Source organism: Crocodylus porosus, unplaced genomic scaffold, assembly GCF_001723895.1.
Source record: "Crocodylus porosus isolate Cpor-Errol unplaced genomic scaffold, CroPor_comp1, whole genome shotgun sequence".
NCBI lineage: Eukaryota > Metazoa > Chordata > Crocodylia > Crocodylidae > Crocodylus > Crocodylus porosus.
This window is the reverse complement of record NW_017728931.1, coordinates 104,737,963-104,754,175: the sequence shown is the minus strand read 5'-3', so window position 1 is coordinate 104,754,175 and position 16,213 is coordinate 104,737,963. Positions and strand designations below refer to the sequence as shown.

Below are 16,213 nucleotides of genomic sequence, written 5' to 3'. Positions count from 1 at the left end.
TCATGCAACAGGCAGGCAGACTTGATCCACCATCCCATTCCTCCCCTGTCCCCCGCAATCCAATCCAACAAGCGAATGGATGCTGGGTCAAGGGGTTGCTCTAACTCATGGTGCTTTATGTGAAGCGCCATGAGTTAGAGTGGGGATTTGCATGTCTGTCAGCACCCTTAGTGCTGAACACGGAAATCACAGCTTGCTGTCTTCATACAAAGGTTTAGTAATTTTCAAATATCCAGATTAAGCCTTTCAATATTTGTATACATTTCAAATACTTTAAAATTTAAATTGGAATTCTGATGGTTCCAAAGATTTTTTTTATTAACACTGTAGCAACATTAACATTTTTAAAATTAATTTAAATCCTTCTGATAGCTTATATAGACACATAGAGGGATTGATATTTTCAAAGTTGACTACTGGATTTCACTAAGGTCAGTGAAAGTTGTGTGGCCTGGTCCTTTCTGCGTTAACATTTCTGCCATTAGTTAAGCTTGGTTTATTTAAGTTCCTTAGCAACTGTATTTTTTTATAGGGTAAAGATGTTAATGTCATGCACATCCCCCAAACTGGATGACCAGTGGTTTACTCCTTACTCTGTCCTTTATCCATTGACCCATTCATCTTAGGAGACTGTACTGGGTGCAAGATGCCACTGGCATACCTCTTAAGGCTCTTGAAATACACAAACCCTTTCACCATGTTAAGTTTATGTAGTCATTCCTATTTTGAATATACCTCCTGAATTCTTGAAAATGGGAATGATAAATTAACTCAGTGGCATGGAAGGAAGTAGCGATGGCTGCAGTTGTGAAAAAGGGAAATGATGGAATACAAAAATTATCTAGTTTTATCTTGCTTTTTACAGCCTACCTATTCCTGTATATGACACTTTTATATGGACTTGCCCTGCACACAGAGATAGGCTGAATGTCAGCATAAATATCTTTTACAAGGTCATTCTTATGGTGTTCAAACTTATGATTGACCAAGAAGAAGATGGAGGGATAATATTGAAAAAGACCTCTAAGGGCTGTTAATTTATGTTATCAGCAACTGGGAAAAAATATATCTTTCACTGAAAGAAGAAAGCAAACTGTGAAAGCAATAAAGGACCTCTAGGGTTTATAGAGCTAGGGAGTGAATAAGTAAGTGGGAACTGTTGTATTTTAATGGTTACCAAATTTATTCCTTGAAGACAGTTTTAGTGAGAATTCTCTACTGAAACTTTTAAATAATTTGTGGCAAACCACCATGATTCAAATTTGCTGTTTCACTAAGAACAATTTAGTATTATCCCTCAAGGTTCTTTATTCGCAAAGTCTCTTCCAAGAGAGAGGAATTTGATTAATCAGTTACTCTGAATATAAATCAATGCTATTAGCTCAGATTTTTTGTCAAATTAATATTATACCCTGACAGTAACACAGATTGACCTAACAACTCTGACATAGTCAGCATGGATATATTTGGATTAACTGTGAAATTCTGTATGCCATCACCATGGGGTAATTGATGCTGCCTGAAAGTAGAGTTATGCTGCCTGCAATTGGCTTTCATCACTTGAAATAAGTGCCATGGCTAAGGATTCTAAAGCTACCAAACAATGAAATGCTGTAAATAGTGTCCCTTAGTTGTGACTCTCCCGATCTAGCATAATGCCACTGACTCAGATGCTTACAGATGGGTGTTTGTACATATTTTACTTACATGAAGGAAGAGCTTACACAAATAAAAGGCTTTCTATGACCGACAGCTGTGCTGCCCTTCCTGGACAAATGAGGGCAGGAAATGGAAACCCAGGGAGGGAGTGATTGCTCAGAGACCCTGATGCCACTATATCAAAAGCAATGAGGGGAGCAGCACTAAAAAGCAATGGTAGAGCAAGGTGCTTGATTTAGGGTGTTTTTTGCTCTTGTAGCTCAGATTTTGGTTGCTAAATTATGCCTGTTCTGAAAAGGAAAGGTCCCAACAAAAAATTATTAGAGGCTTTTTCCAAGTCAAGACAGCATTATTTGCACACTGTGAGGTTAAGAAGTATGCAAAGGGATGTGCACTCTACAAGTCAGCACCTTGTTGTATGTGGAATATATTTGATACTGATGTACCTCTAGAAAGACAAAGCTTTTAGTCTGTATAGGATCTTTTTGGCTGTAACAGTGGTACAGCACCAACTATGTTGTCAACATTTGACAAGTAATAAATGTAAGATGGCACTGTCTAAGAAAAATGTTACAGAGTGAGCTAGGCTTATTATTGTATGTGAACATTGTGGAATGGAACTTTATATAAAGGTACCTGTGCTAGTTTGAAGGAGCTGGTATGTCCACAGAGAACCATGGCAAGCTGTGTAATTTGGATTTAGGAAATAGCATGAGATGCTACGGCGACAGTATCAGTGGGCACAAACCATGATACTGACACTATTGTGCAGTAACAATGAGCTACTGCACAGCACAGTTGAAAATGACCCATGCACCGCCAGGACTGTGCAGTAACAAGTACTTAGCAAGTACTGAATGACTGTGCAGTAACAAATGAGGATAACTGGTCCAGGTAGAGCTGACCCAGCTATACTGCTAGCTCAGTCAGAGCTAGTTTTCACAGTGTTGCATTGCACAATGTAGGTGTACCCTTACTAGTTTAAGGTTCAAGCTCTGTCTTGTCCTTGAGTCACATGACCAAGTCTATGTCCACATACAGTGCCATGCACTGGAACATGCTTCATTTGGCAGCTGACAGACCCTCAATGTTAAGTTGTAAGATTGAGAGAGCAGGCAAAATGGTACAAAAGCTGTAGGATTGCACAATATCTGGATGGTCAGTGGGAGTAACACCGGGATTCCTTGAAAAGTTCTCAGAATTCAGTTCACTTGGAGGATCACTGATTTCCTTGGTGTGGGGCAGATACTGATGGTTGGCGCAACATGAACACTGATCAATTGCCAACTGTCTACCTGGGCGTGATGCTAGACTGGACATTGAGCTACCATGAACACTTGAAAAAGACAGCAGTGAAAGAAACAACACACAACAACCTCCTTAAGCTGGCTGGGTCATCATGGGGTACAAGAGCCTTAACCCTAAGGATGTCAGCTCTTGCCATCTCATATTCTATGGTAGAGTACTGCATACCAAACTGGAACTGGTCATCGCACACCAACTAGCTGATGTGCAGCTACAGTCAACAATGGGCATCATCTCGGGAACTCTTCAGCCAACCCTCTACCATGGCACCCGGTCCTAAGCAACATTGTTCCCCCTCGTATCTGATGGGAAGTTGCAACTAGCAAGCTACTGGAGAAGATCTACACCAATCCAAGCCTGCCAGTGTATGATGATCTCTTAAATCTACCTGCTGCACACCTACCATCATGATATTCACTGTGGTCCAAACTGCTGCATCAGGACCACATGGTGGAGACCCTCTGGTGTGAGGAATGGAGATCAACATTACCACAAAACAAGTTCCTTATCACAGATCCTACAGTCTGCCCACATGGCTTCAGCCTTCCATGTGGTCAGTGGGCCTTGCTGAATGGGTTCCAGACAGGGCAAGGTCTGTGTGCAGCCAACCTCCACCACTGGGATCTTCACAACAATCCAGACTATAGCTGTGGCATAACACGCACCATGTCTCATATTGTTGATGACTTCCTGCTGACTAAGTTCAGTGGAAGACTACAGGAACTGTACGTGCCCACTGAGGATACTGTGACATGGCTTAGCAATTACACACATGCTAAATGACTGGGACATGCCATCACAGTTCTATGTGTGCCAGCTCCCAAACCAGTAGCACAGCCACTTCAATGCAATGCTGCATGCATGCTGTGCTAATGCAGCAACACTGCCTCTGATTGAGCAGCTAGTGCTTGTGGCGTTATCCTGGCATGTGTTGGCATGACCTACCTTTGTACTGTATAAAAGTAACCTAAGAATCACATGCATGTAGCTCAGAGACATTATATCTTGTAACTTGAGCCCTTTGCCTGAGAGAGGGATCAACAGATAGCTAGAAAGCTATTCTACGGCAGAACAAGTCTGATGGTAAGATGGGAAAGTTTTTTCAGTATTCAGGTGCAAATTCATGAGAGCCTGTTTGAAGGACCTGATGAATGTTGAGGAAGGGTAAGAGAAAATCTTGTGCACAACATTGAAGCCATAGTAGGAGGGGCAAGTAGAAGCCCTGAAGCTCCTAGGAGTAGTCCCTCGTGAAGTAGAGAGAGAATTATTGGTATTCAAAAAGGCCAAGCAAATAGCTCTTGCTATGGAACTACAATGATTTAGTACAGCAGCTCCCAAATAAAGTATGTTAACTATAACCCATGGGAGTAAATGAATTGATTGGATTCAACTGAGGCCAAGGTGACCATGATTGTCATGTTGGCCGCACCCTATAAAACAAATTCTACCTTCAAAGAAATCATGTAACTTCACAGTGATGAGTCAAACCTTAAGGCATATGACTGTATGCTTTCTACAAACACCATAAAGTAATTCTTGTCCTTATAATATATAATGTGACTTGAAAGGAGGCAAAGTTCTAAGTCCAGCTTTCTTTGTTTATGCAAAATGTTCATTGAATTTGTTGAGAGTAGTGTAAGTAACAAACAGGATTTGGTTCGCCCATGACAAGATGGGAATCTGGACAACCATTCTTCAACAGTAATGTAATTAGGATTTAATCTGTTTGTATTATTTAGCTGAAGAAATGTAATCTTAGGATTATTGGTATTTCTCTACCTTACCCTATTGTGCCAAGGTATAGTGGCTTATGTAATAAGACAATGCAATCTCACATCAGGGACTGCTATATAAACGCTGAGGACCAGTGACCTGAATTAGTGAAGGCAGCATGTGACAAGATCATGGAAAATATAGCAGTACCTCAACCTGATTTTTACTCCACCTCTGCATATCTTTAGAGTAAATGCTGTGACCTGTGAGAAACACAATGTTATATTGTGTTATCTCCTGCTATTAAACTATGCATGCAGTATGCACACTGAAGTGCAACAAATATTTTTCAAAACTTGTTCACACAGTGAATTCATGTCACTTCTGAGCTATGTACTATAAAGCTAGATAGCATATTCTGATAACAGGGCTATTAGATGATTACCTGGGAGATAATGCAATGGGTTCAGATAATACATCTCCTAATAAACAGGTCAGCAGTTAACTGTGAAGAGTACACTTCCTTTGCTCCAGTTAAAACTGCCCAACTGTTTTCCTTCTCCAGGAATCCTAAAAATGAAAGGGAGGCTAACCTGTAAGGTGTAGATCTACCTTGTCTTCTGCCAGACTTCAAACTGATGCAGCTAAGTACCTCTCTGCTAACCGTTAAAAAGTCACTGTAGAGAGGAAGGGGTAAGATATCAGGGAGCTGCTTATGGGGAGCAGACTGACACAGAGACAGACCTGGTATGGTGGGTCTGACAAAGCTGAGTCTGCCTAAGCTTTTGGGGAGATGGTAAACTTTAGATAAGACAATCAAATGCATGTGCCTTTTATTATTTTAAAATCCCTTTGCTTGCTATGCTATGTTCCTACTGTAAGGATTAAACAATATTCATCTTTGGAAAGTTGAGTATTTGGAATACTGTGAAAACAATACTTGATTCTATCACTAGATTCATCACTGCTCATAGCTCCCAAAAGTAAGAACTGCTTCGACCGAGTCCAGTCAGGTTAGGCCTCTGACATACAGAAGGGCTTTAACCATGTCCTCCAGTCTTAAAGAAGGAAAGATCACCATTTTGCCCCAAAGAGTTGAAGATTTGAAGCCTGACAGCATCATTTCAAATTGACTCAGAGGGGGTGTTATAGGTACAGCTCAGCCTAAACCACGGCTGATCTAGGCATAATAGGGTTCCATGACTACCAAAATTAAAAGGAACTACAAAATATCTTGCAATGCATAGCTCCCAATAGTTTTATTTTGCATCTCCACAGTTACTCTTTAGGTGAGTGCAACAAGTTTATTGAATCAAATGTGCTCTGCAGATACTAAACCAGCATAAATTGAATGCAAGTGAAATCCTTTCCATCCAAAACTTACATGGCATACCTAAATGGAAAATGTGAGTGGTTTCTTCTACTCAGGGGAGAGGTGGATAACAGGGTTACATGGTAAACATGATTTTTTTCACACGGACCCCACAAGCTGCTTCTCCAGAGGTTGTGCATGGACTGTCCTCTGCTGCTATCACTTTCTCTCCACCTTTTACAGAAACAGAAGCCCTAGGGCAGTTGGAAGGAAAATGTTAAAAATCATAATCTTCTAGTAGCCCATACAAAATCAGGCAGAGAGATCATAGGAACCTACTTCAACCAAATGTTTTTAGAGGAATCCATGCCTAGGTGTTAAACCCATGTCTTCCAGTCCAGATTCCTAAATCCCATTTTATTAAAATTCCATTGAGAGGCTTTTTTCTGATTGGTTTTATTTTTTTTCCACTCTGATCTCATTCTCCATAATGGATTTCTGATAAGTTTAGAAGTAATTGTGCCTCAGGAGGGAATAAAAAATGAAACCAAAAAAGCATTTGACATCATCTGATGCCATTCAATACCTGGAAAAGAGAATGGGTAGCACTGTCTACTGCTCTAGCTGTTAAATCGTGTAGATATTGTTGTCTTTTTTTGACATCAGTTGTTTTTCTTCCCTCAATGCTATTTATGCTGTTTATAGAAGAAAATTCTTATCAAGGCCTAGCACATTGCCATCTTTTTTCTTATATCACCACCAATTTGAAGGGAGGCATCATAACCACTGGAGAAGACTTCCTGGGGTTCTGTGCCCATCCGTGCCAATGGTATCCTGTGTAACATGAGACAAGTCATTTTATTTCTGTATCTGTTGTTAGTTCTTTTTTGTTCACATGATTAACACACTTCTAAAATATTTAATATCATTTGCAAGGTCTAAATCAGCTTGACTTTTGGCAATTCTCACTTTATCCCTACAGTAATTGATCTCCAATAAATGACTGTCTTTGCAGATCAACCTTTTCCCATTCCTGGTAGACTTTCTCCTTACTTATATTATCCTTCATGAGGTGTTTATTCTTCCAGATAGATCTCTAATCTTTTCCTATCAGTATTTCCTTTTGCTGGAGATAGAAACTCCAGATTGTTTTGCACTTTTGATTGAAATTCCCAGCTCCCAGCTTTGGCATTTCTCAAGCAGCTGAAATGAAACCCAGATCATTTATAAATGTAATCTACTACATCAGTTCTCCTCATTTTTCACTTGAATTTCAAGATCCTGTTTTTGTATCCAATTTCTAGACAGCTATCCAGGCCCCAGTTGTTTCCATTTGCATTCAATTAGATCAGCATTTCTCAGCCTGTGGGTTGTGAGGCAAAAGTGTGTTGCAAGAATATATGAAAGGGTCATGGACAAACTTTAAAAATCAATAAAAAAACTTTAAAAAATGGGTTCTTATTTAAAGAAGAAAAACATGGGAAACCGTGGCTTGTCCCTTGCAGGCTGGCAGAGTTCCAGCCTGAGGGGGGCTGGTTGGGGCCCCCTCTGCCCCACTTACACACCTCCTGCCCCACACACTGGGAAGCTGGGGCCTGGGGGCAGTGGGGCAGGAGTGAAGGCACTGGGTCAGGACTGGCCATCAATATTTACAAATGGGTCCTTGTACAATAAAGGTTGAGAACTACTGAATTAGATAATTCAGCTTGGGTCTTCTGTTCCCTAACCTTCTTGGCATGTCTGGTGTAATAGCTGCTATTTGAGCCAATTGTCAGTCACCTCTGTGCATTTCATAGCTCCTGTTACTTAACTCTAACCTTCTGCTACTGTCATGCAGCTGCCTAGATCTAAACAAAACTGCGCGGGTCAATCGTTTGATCTCTAAGCTTTGTCTCTTTCATTTGGTGTCCCCCACCCCTTTTTCTGAACTCCACAATGGACTTTTGTGACATTTCTGACATGCTCGTCTGTCCAGTCTTGTAAGCTTTACTTTTTGTGGCCTATTTTTTGTGTTTCAGCACTGAACTGAACTTCTGCTGCTTTTTTAATGTTTATATTACATCCAGTTCCCCTTATTTTACGATAACTTATCCGTTTTTCTTATTGTTCAAAAAAGTCAGGGACCAAATGAGAAGTCCATTCTCATTCATACAAATTAAGCTGTACTTACATGGCTCATGGTGATAAGTTTCCTTGTTCCTCACTAGTAGACACTTCCCCTTCTGCTTTTCTGTTACTGAGAAAAAGTAAGATTCTTGTCAAATTTCATAGCTTCTTAAAACCCCTTTGGCCCTTTTCACTGATCATATATATTTTCAAGTCAAAGTCCATCTGAGCATCTGTAAAATTGGTTAATTGCTGATTTATCCTGAAAATCTTTGTTTGTTCCTGAATAACTCCCAGGGAAATTTCTCGCTTTGAGTTGGCTTTTATTGAGCAGAAAGGGACAATCTAGCCTCCTTCCTTTGGACCTATGTGTACTATAGTCAGGGTAGAAACGATTGTGAATGTCTGGTCTTACCCAAGTCCTCTAGCTGACCCAGTTCCACATATAAATGGGCAATTTCCAGTCTGGGATCCCTTGATTACCTTCTTAGGGTGATTTTTCAGCTCCTGTCTTAGAAAGCTCTGTGTTGCTTTTCTTGTTCTTCCCTACATTTTTTCTATTCACGGCAATCAAGTTGTTGGTCAGTTGTTTAATCTATGTTATTATTTAGCCAGAAATTTTGCAGCTAGCCTTTTCAGTCCGGGCATTTTGCAGTTGCTGCCCCAATAAAGATCTCATCTCTGCTGGTAAGAAATATTTCAGTCCTCTACTTCTTGTAGGGGTACTAGCCATTTAGGTTTTGTTATAGTTGCTTTTTAACCATATTAGATTTCTTGAAGTATTCCCTTCATTTGTTCAACCTTTACTTAACAGAAGTGCAAGTTCACAATGACTGTCTTTGGAAATTAATTCCCATGCCTGACACTGGTCCTAACCTTTTTGATTTGAGTGATTAATCAAAACTTTGGGGTCTTGCAGGGTTGTTTTAGCTAGAAGAAGAAAATGATGGTGAAGGCAGGTGTTTGTTCTGTAAAGTCATAGACATGTGGGGCTGAAGGAGGTTATCTAATCCAAACCCTACCCTGAGACAGGATAAAGTATTGTCTGCAGAATAACAAACAGAAGTTTGCCAAATGTGTTCTTAAAGACCTAGTGAAAGAGAGTCCGTGGCATTCCTAGGCAGCTGGTTCCAACATTTTACCATGCTGATAATTAAAAAGCTATTTTCTGAATAGTCAACTGAATTTTCTTTATGGAGGATAGTTTGCCTGATTCCTTTTTGATTTTCAAGCCCTTAAAGGGGTCTTAATGTAGATAGTTAGGCTCTAATTTTTCCTTTTCATCAGGTTAGTTTGCTGTGGTTTATTTAATATAATCTATTTCAGTAACTGGCAGCTCTTCTGCACCAGTTTGATTATCACCTGGAGAAGCAAAGCCTAGCATTTCCCTCAGTTTATTGAAGTTGGCTCCTTTGAAATCCATTATTTAAATTCTGCTGCTCTCTCAACTTCTTCAGTGGGAATGATCCAAAAAAAAAGTCAGTCTACCTGAGCATATAGGGCCCATTAATCTAGTGTGGTTGACATACTAGTTTCTGGATGCTGTAAGCACTCTGCTCCTGAGTCCCTTCATTAAGATTGCATATTCTCATTTCATAATTGCTTTTGCCCCATTATCTTCCACAATTGGATTCCACAATATTTCCCTCCCTCCCAGTTTTAAAACAGCTGTTTCCCCAGTACTTTCCTCCACCATGTGAAGCAGAAGTGAAGCAATGTCCCCCATACACTGATGAACTGTGTCCTTCCATGCTCTTCCTCCAATAAATATCTCATCAGTTAAAAATTCCGCATTACCACAAATAGTGTTCCCTAAGCTACGTGGCGTGCACGGCCGTGCAGGTGTGCTATTGCTGCGCTGCCAGGCACGCTTGTGCAGCAACACACACTATTCAGCTTAGAGGGAACAGTGACCACAAAGTCCCTTCCTTAGGTAATTCTGATCATTGCTCATCCTTATCCCCCTCTTCCTAATCAGGAGGGGTTTTCATCCCTGCCATTTTCTGCTTTTACCTTTACCAGAGACAATGGCTCTGTCTGGTTTTCTTTTCAGTTTCTAAAGCCCTTTTTACGCTTCTCTTTCACATACAAGTAGTGAAGCAGTAATCAACAGACCTCTTCTGCCAACGTACTTAAAATTCCTGAGTTACTTGGAAGGTGCATTTGCATAAAGAGGTAACCTGTCTTTGGGCCTGAATGTATGAAGAGGGCAAATGCTTCCTGTTCGGTATGGGTTATCTTCAGTTCAAGAATTATTAGAAATCTCTTAACACCTTTCCATGTCTGGCTCACTATCTCCTGTTCAGTTTATCAAAATACATTTTCAAGGGCAAAAGAAAATTGTAAGGAAACATCTCACCTTACAAGGAAGGGAAAAATCTAGTCTCAGGTTATTGGTGAACATACACTTTATCTCCCTAGTGTTAATAAAGACACTAAAACAATAAAGAACAAGATTTAATTTTAACTGAGCTTCACTAGCCCATCTTTTGCAATGGCTAAAGGTGATAGTTTAGAAAAATATTAATCCGAGGCAGCTACTTAAAGGCCATCTGATTTTTTGGTAGTTTCTGCAGGGAAGCTGAGCCTCCAGTCACCAATGATGAAGATTTTCAGTCAGCTCTTGGTCTTTCGAAGGTTCCTGCTCATTCTCCTCACACCACTGCTCTTGCTTCCACTGCCACTCATCATCAGAACCAAAGTAAGTGACCTAGTATACGAGGCAATTATATATGCCTATACGTTTCTGTGAATCTCCGATGCACATTCAGAAAGGTTAGCTTCTCAAGTACGTTTGCATCATGAATTATGAAATATGTTTGCATCATGAATGCTTATCCTGTAATGGCATTTCTACAGAGATATCTAAAATAGAACAGCCATAATGCAAATGTCAGTGGCAGTTATTCTAGATTTGGCTTCATATCTATTTTCTCTCCTTAGGCTTAGATTTCTCATTTAATAGGGAGAACTGAAAATCCAAATCATCCAGACGGCTTTGAAAATCCTGCCCTTAGTATTTAATTTTGGTCACATTGAAAGAGCTTGATCTATTTGCAGTGTATTTTTCCATGGCTTTAAGATTTTTTTCCCTTGTATTTTGCCTTTTAAAGATTACTGGGTTTTTTTATTATTATTCTAAAGGAGGGAAATTATGGTTTCTTTTCTGTTTTTTACTTTAAAAAAACAGAAACATTAACTCTTGTCTAACCTGCAGTCACAATGGAGGAAAAAGAACCAGAGTGGAAGCCTATCCCCATGTTTAATTGAGTGGGACAGAAGGTTAAAAGTGCCTTCATTTAGCTGCCTTGAAATGCAGTTCATGGGGCTGAGATATTTCACAATGTCTTCAGCACAGCATGTGTCCCAGTCCTTCCCCATAAATTTGTAGGCTTATCCATAACCCATGTTCCCAAGACCCAGAGTGCAGAGGAAGGAGTTTGCTAAAGAAAAGACCAAATTCTACCTTGCAGCCCCCTCCCCCGCCTGCCCACCCACCCAACCATGTAAAAAGAAATAAAGAAAAAATTCTGATCTTAAACATCAGCAAGTGTGACATGATATCCCGTATAACTGTCATATATCTTATGCTTGTCCATTGCTATAATTACTTTTTACCCCTTTTTTCTTGAAACTGATAACCTTTGCTCTGTTCTTCACTTGTTCTTAAATGTATCTCATTGAGCCCTTCAGAAGAAATGCTCAGCAAGTACTTTAAAGTTGGGTGAGAAAGGGAGAAAACCTCTTGCTTTGTATAATTTAACAGCAAAAGTTAGAATCTGCATTAAAAAATCCAATTTCTGTTAATAAAATCAGTGCTTTATACTATGGTGTTTGTATTAACTGAACATCTGAAGCCAAATCATGTCTGCTGTGGAAAATGGTGGCATGCTTACCATTAACACAAAATTAGCGTTTCCATTCTTATCTAAATAGGTCATTTGTTAGACATTGGTCAAAATGTTAATGAAAAGATTTTTCCCCTGAGCAGTAGAGTGATTTGAGTTTTATGCTCACTCTAAATGTGTTCTTAATCATTCAGCCCATTGCTAATTAAAACAGCATCATTTGATTTGTATTCCTCTTGGCTCTGGTCAAAACAACGTACTAGAAAGGAACATGTATATCTTGAAGTTAAGTGTATTCAGTGAGATACTGTTTAAAGAAAGAGGCAGGCATAAATAAGGGGAAAAGGTAAGGCTGAATCTCTGCCAGTATAAATTGGTACTGCCTTTGGTGGAACCAGAACCATTTCTGCAAGCAGAGAATTTGGCACATAGCCCAAACCACTGGATCCAACTCAAACACAGAAAATTCCAGTGGAGTGAAATTGGATTAAATTAAAAATGTATTTTTGTATATATCAATACTGAAGGTGGGGCTGTGCTATAGATTATGTAGAGGGAGCATAAAGACCATCACTGCTTTTGACCCCTGGCTGAATGCTAGTGGCAAAGGCAAATGAAGTGCAGAGAGGGCATGCTTCTGGTGTTCCTAGCACTGTTATTCCTCATGAGGGATGAAGTCAAGACAGAGTGATTATGTGTCTATAGCCTACCCTTTCTCTGCAGCTTCCAGCTGAGCTGGCCAGCTGTAGTGGGGATTTAAAACACTTAATGGCAATAGCAATATTTAATAAGTAATTCTTAATCTTTGCTAGTAACCACTTTTAAAGTTTAAAAGCTAAATGCTTCCATTACCCTTAACACCATAGTTTGGGTATGAAAAAAACCTTCTAGTTGTTATAATACCACAACAGTCCTAATTGGCAAACTTACTTCTGTCTCTGGCAGAAGATAGAGCAGGATGGCATAATAGGCTCAGAACAGGTGTTCAAGATGGCTGAGGTGAACGTGCTCTAACCTCCGAGCTTTACTCTAAGTGCCCAAGGTTAGGTTAGGAACAAGCAGAACACACTTTAGCCCTTGGGAGGAGGGGGAGCTCACAGCCTGCCTGCATGGCCCAAGCCCAGCAGGTAGCAGGGCACTCACATGCCTCTCAGCGCACTCAGTGGGCTCCCTGGGCTGCTGAAGACTCCTGTGCAAAGCTGAATGGCCAAGCCACACCATGCCCCCAACTCCCTACCACTGTAATTTGCATGTGCCTTCGTTTCCTGGCCTGTGCACCCAAGCAAGCAGGGAAACCCAGGAGCTGTGGCAGGTCCTGTTGGTCTCCCTGTGTGAGACTGTGAGATATCACAGCTGCCCACCTGGACTTGATGTGACAGCAGCTTGTTATGGCATATGCACTCATGGCCATGAGCCAGCAGCCAACCATCCCACTCATGATCATCCAGTGCACCCTACGCCCACCGTGTGTGTGCATGCCCCAGATGCCTGGGTTGTGTGTGCGTGTTCACACACATGTGTGTGTGTGTGTGTGTGTCCCGGATGCCTGGGGTTTCTGTGGGTGTGTGAGCAGTCAGGATGTTTGGATTCTATTTTTGTGTAGGTAGGTGTGTATGTGTGTGTCCAAGACACCTGAGTTCAGTTGTGTTGTGTGTGTGTGTATGTGTGCACGCACTCTGTACACACACAGAGAAAACTTAGGTATCTGAAACATGACTGTGTCACTGACTTTTACGCAGCGCATAAAGACCATTCCTGCCTGTTGCACAAATCTCTGTTCCCCTCCTGCCCTGGCTCATGAAGCCCTATGGATGATAGCTGGACCGCCACGGGGAGCACTTTGACTATGAACTGGGCACTCGCAGCACAGGGATGGGGGAGAGGGCGAGCCTTCCACCAGTGTGTGTGGCCCCAGCCCTGTACCACAGCAAGCTGTCCAGATCCATGAAGCCCTGTCCTACTATCTCCCCACCCACATGGACCAGGAGCCCTCCCCAGATACATAGGGCTGGAAGGCTTTGAGTGCCTACGCCCTGGCACCGAGTCATAGAATCATAGACTCAGTGAGTGGGAAGGGACCTAAAAAGATCATCGAGTCTGACCCCCTGCCATGGAATGAGCACTGGGGGTGGCAGGGGTCATAAGACCCCAGCCAGGTGCCTATCCAGTCTCCTTTTGAAGATTTCCACCGAAGGTGAGAGCACCACCTCTCTGGGAAGCCTATTCCAAGCTCTGGCCACTTTTACAGTGAAGTAGTTCTTCTTAATATCTAACCTAAACCTATCCTCCCTTAGCATGTGGCCATTGTTCCTGGTGACTCCAAGGGGGGCCCTGGTGAACAGACTTTCCCCGAGTCCCTGCTGCTGGCCCCTGATAAGGTTGTAGGCAGCCACAAGATCCCCCTCAGTCTCCTCTTGTGGAGACTGAAGAGATTCAGGTCCCTCAGCCTCTCCTCATAGGGCTGGCCACAGAGGCCCTCAACCATACGAGTGGCCTCCTCTGGACCCTCTCCAGGTTCCCCACATCCCTCTTGAAGTGCAGCTCCCAGAACTGGACACAGTACTCCAGCTGCGGCCTGACCAGCACTGCATAGAGGGGAAGCAAGACCACTCTGGACCTGTTAGCAATGCCCCTGTTGATGTATGACAGGGTGCGGTTGGCTCTGCCTATAGCTTCATCGCATTGGGGACTCATATTCATCCTGGAGTCAATCTGACTCCAAGATCCCTCTCTACCTCTGTGCTGCCGAGAGGGTCAGCCCCTAACCTATAACCATAATGCCGGTTCCCTCTCCCCAGGTGCAGCACTCTGCACTTGTCCTTGTTGAACCGCATCCTGTTCAGATCCTCCCACTTCTCCAACCTATCCAGGTCTGCCTGGATGCGGTTCTTGCCTGCCGGTGTATTCACTTTACCCGACAGCTTGGTGTCATCAGTGAACTTGAACAGGGTGCTCTCCACACCCTCGTCCAGGTCACTAATGAAGATGTTGAACAGCACCAGCCCAAGGACCAAGCCCTGGGGGACTGTGCTGCCCACACCCTCCCAGGTCGACATCGACCCGTCCACCACCACCCTCTGGGTTCACCCCTGGAGCCAGTTTGCCACCCATGTGACTGTGCATTTGTCAATGCCGCAGTCCCTCAGCTTACCCACCAGAATTGGGTGGGAAGTCCTTCTGGAAGTCCAAGAAGATGACATCGACTTCTTCCTTCACATCTAAGCTCTTTGTTACCTGGTCATGGAAAGAGACCAGGTTGGTCAGGCAGGATCGGCCTGGCATGAACCCGTGTTGGTTACCCCTCAACATCACTTCCCCTGCAGGGCGCTCACAAATGTGGCCCTTGATAATTTTTTCAAAGACCTTCCCCAGTATAGAAGTGAGGCTGACTGACCTGTAGTTGCCAGGCTCTTCCTTCCTCCCCTTCTTGAAAATAGGGACCACATTGGCCCTTTCCAGTCCTCAGGGACTTGGCCCGAGCACAGGAGTCCTCAAACAGCCGTGCCAATGGCTCCGCAATGACACCAGCCAATTCCCTCAGCACCCGCGGATGAAGGTCATCCAGGCCCGCTGACTTGGATACATCTAAGCCCTCCATGTAATCCTTAACTAGGTCTAAACTAACAGTCGGGGGACTCGCATCCTTCCTGGGCCTCTCTGCACTATCATCCGAGAGCACCCCATTGTCAGCAGACAGGAACATGGAGGCAAAAAACATGTTAAAGAGTTCTGCCTTCTCTCGCGCATCTGTCACCAACTGCCCTGCCCTGCCCTGCCCTGCCCTGCCCCGCCCCGTAGGGGTCCAATGTTACCCTGAGACTTCTTCTTGCTACCTATAAACTTGAAGAAGGACTTTTTGTTATCCTTAATCCCAGTAGCTAATCTAAGCTCCAGTGCAGCTTTAGCCTCCCTTACCAAATCCCTACAAGCCCAGGTCAGGAAGGTGTACTCCTCCTTTGTCCCCGTCCTCTGCTTCCACCGCCAGTACACTTTTTTCTTTTAAAAAAAAAAGAAGACACTTACAAAGGAGGTATATGATAAAAATAAGGAGAGATCATCTCTTTTTACTTTCCATCATCCACAGTTGTAACCCTTCAAGAACAAATGTAAGCAAAACTATTTTAAGGCATTTATATACATGCCTTTTTTCCCCACAATGCGCCAGATATCTGCCACTTTGGAGCAGACTCAGTTAATCAAGTCTGCTCCGCACATGAGCCGAGGTGGCCAGCACTGCACGACATGCAGTTGTATAAGCAGTGAAATGCAC

The 16,213-nt window shown here is 42.5% G+C and overlaps 1 protein-coding gene across 2 annotated transcripts in view; it reads left to right on the top strand.

The window, feature by feature from the left end:
* Positions 1-16,213, top strand: part of SLC13A1 (solute carrier family 13 member 1) — a 94,477-nt gene that overhangs the window by 37,051 nt on the left and 41,213 nt on the right. For both annotated transcript variants that reach the window (XM_019543446.1, XM_019543447.1), the window contains exon 2: positions 10,663-10,796. In XM_019543446.1, the coding sequence (XP_019398991.1) occupies positions 10,695-10,796 (102 nt within the window). In that variant the 5' untranslated portion in view covers positions 10,663-10,694. The remainder of the gene's footprint in view (positions 1-10,662; positions 10,797-16,213) is intronic.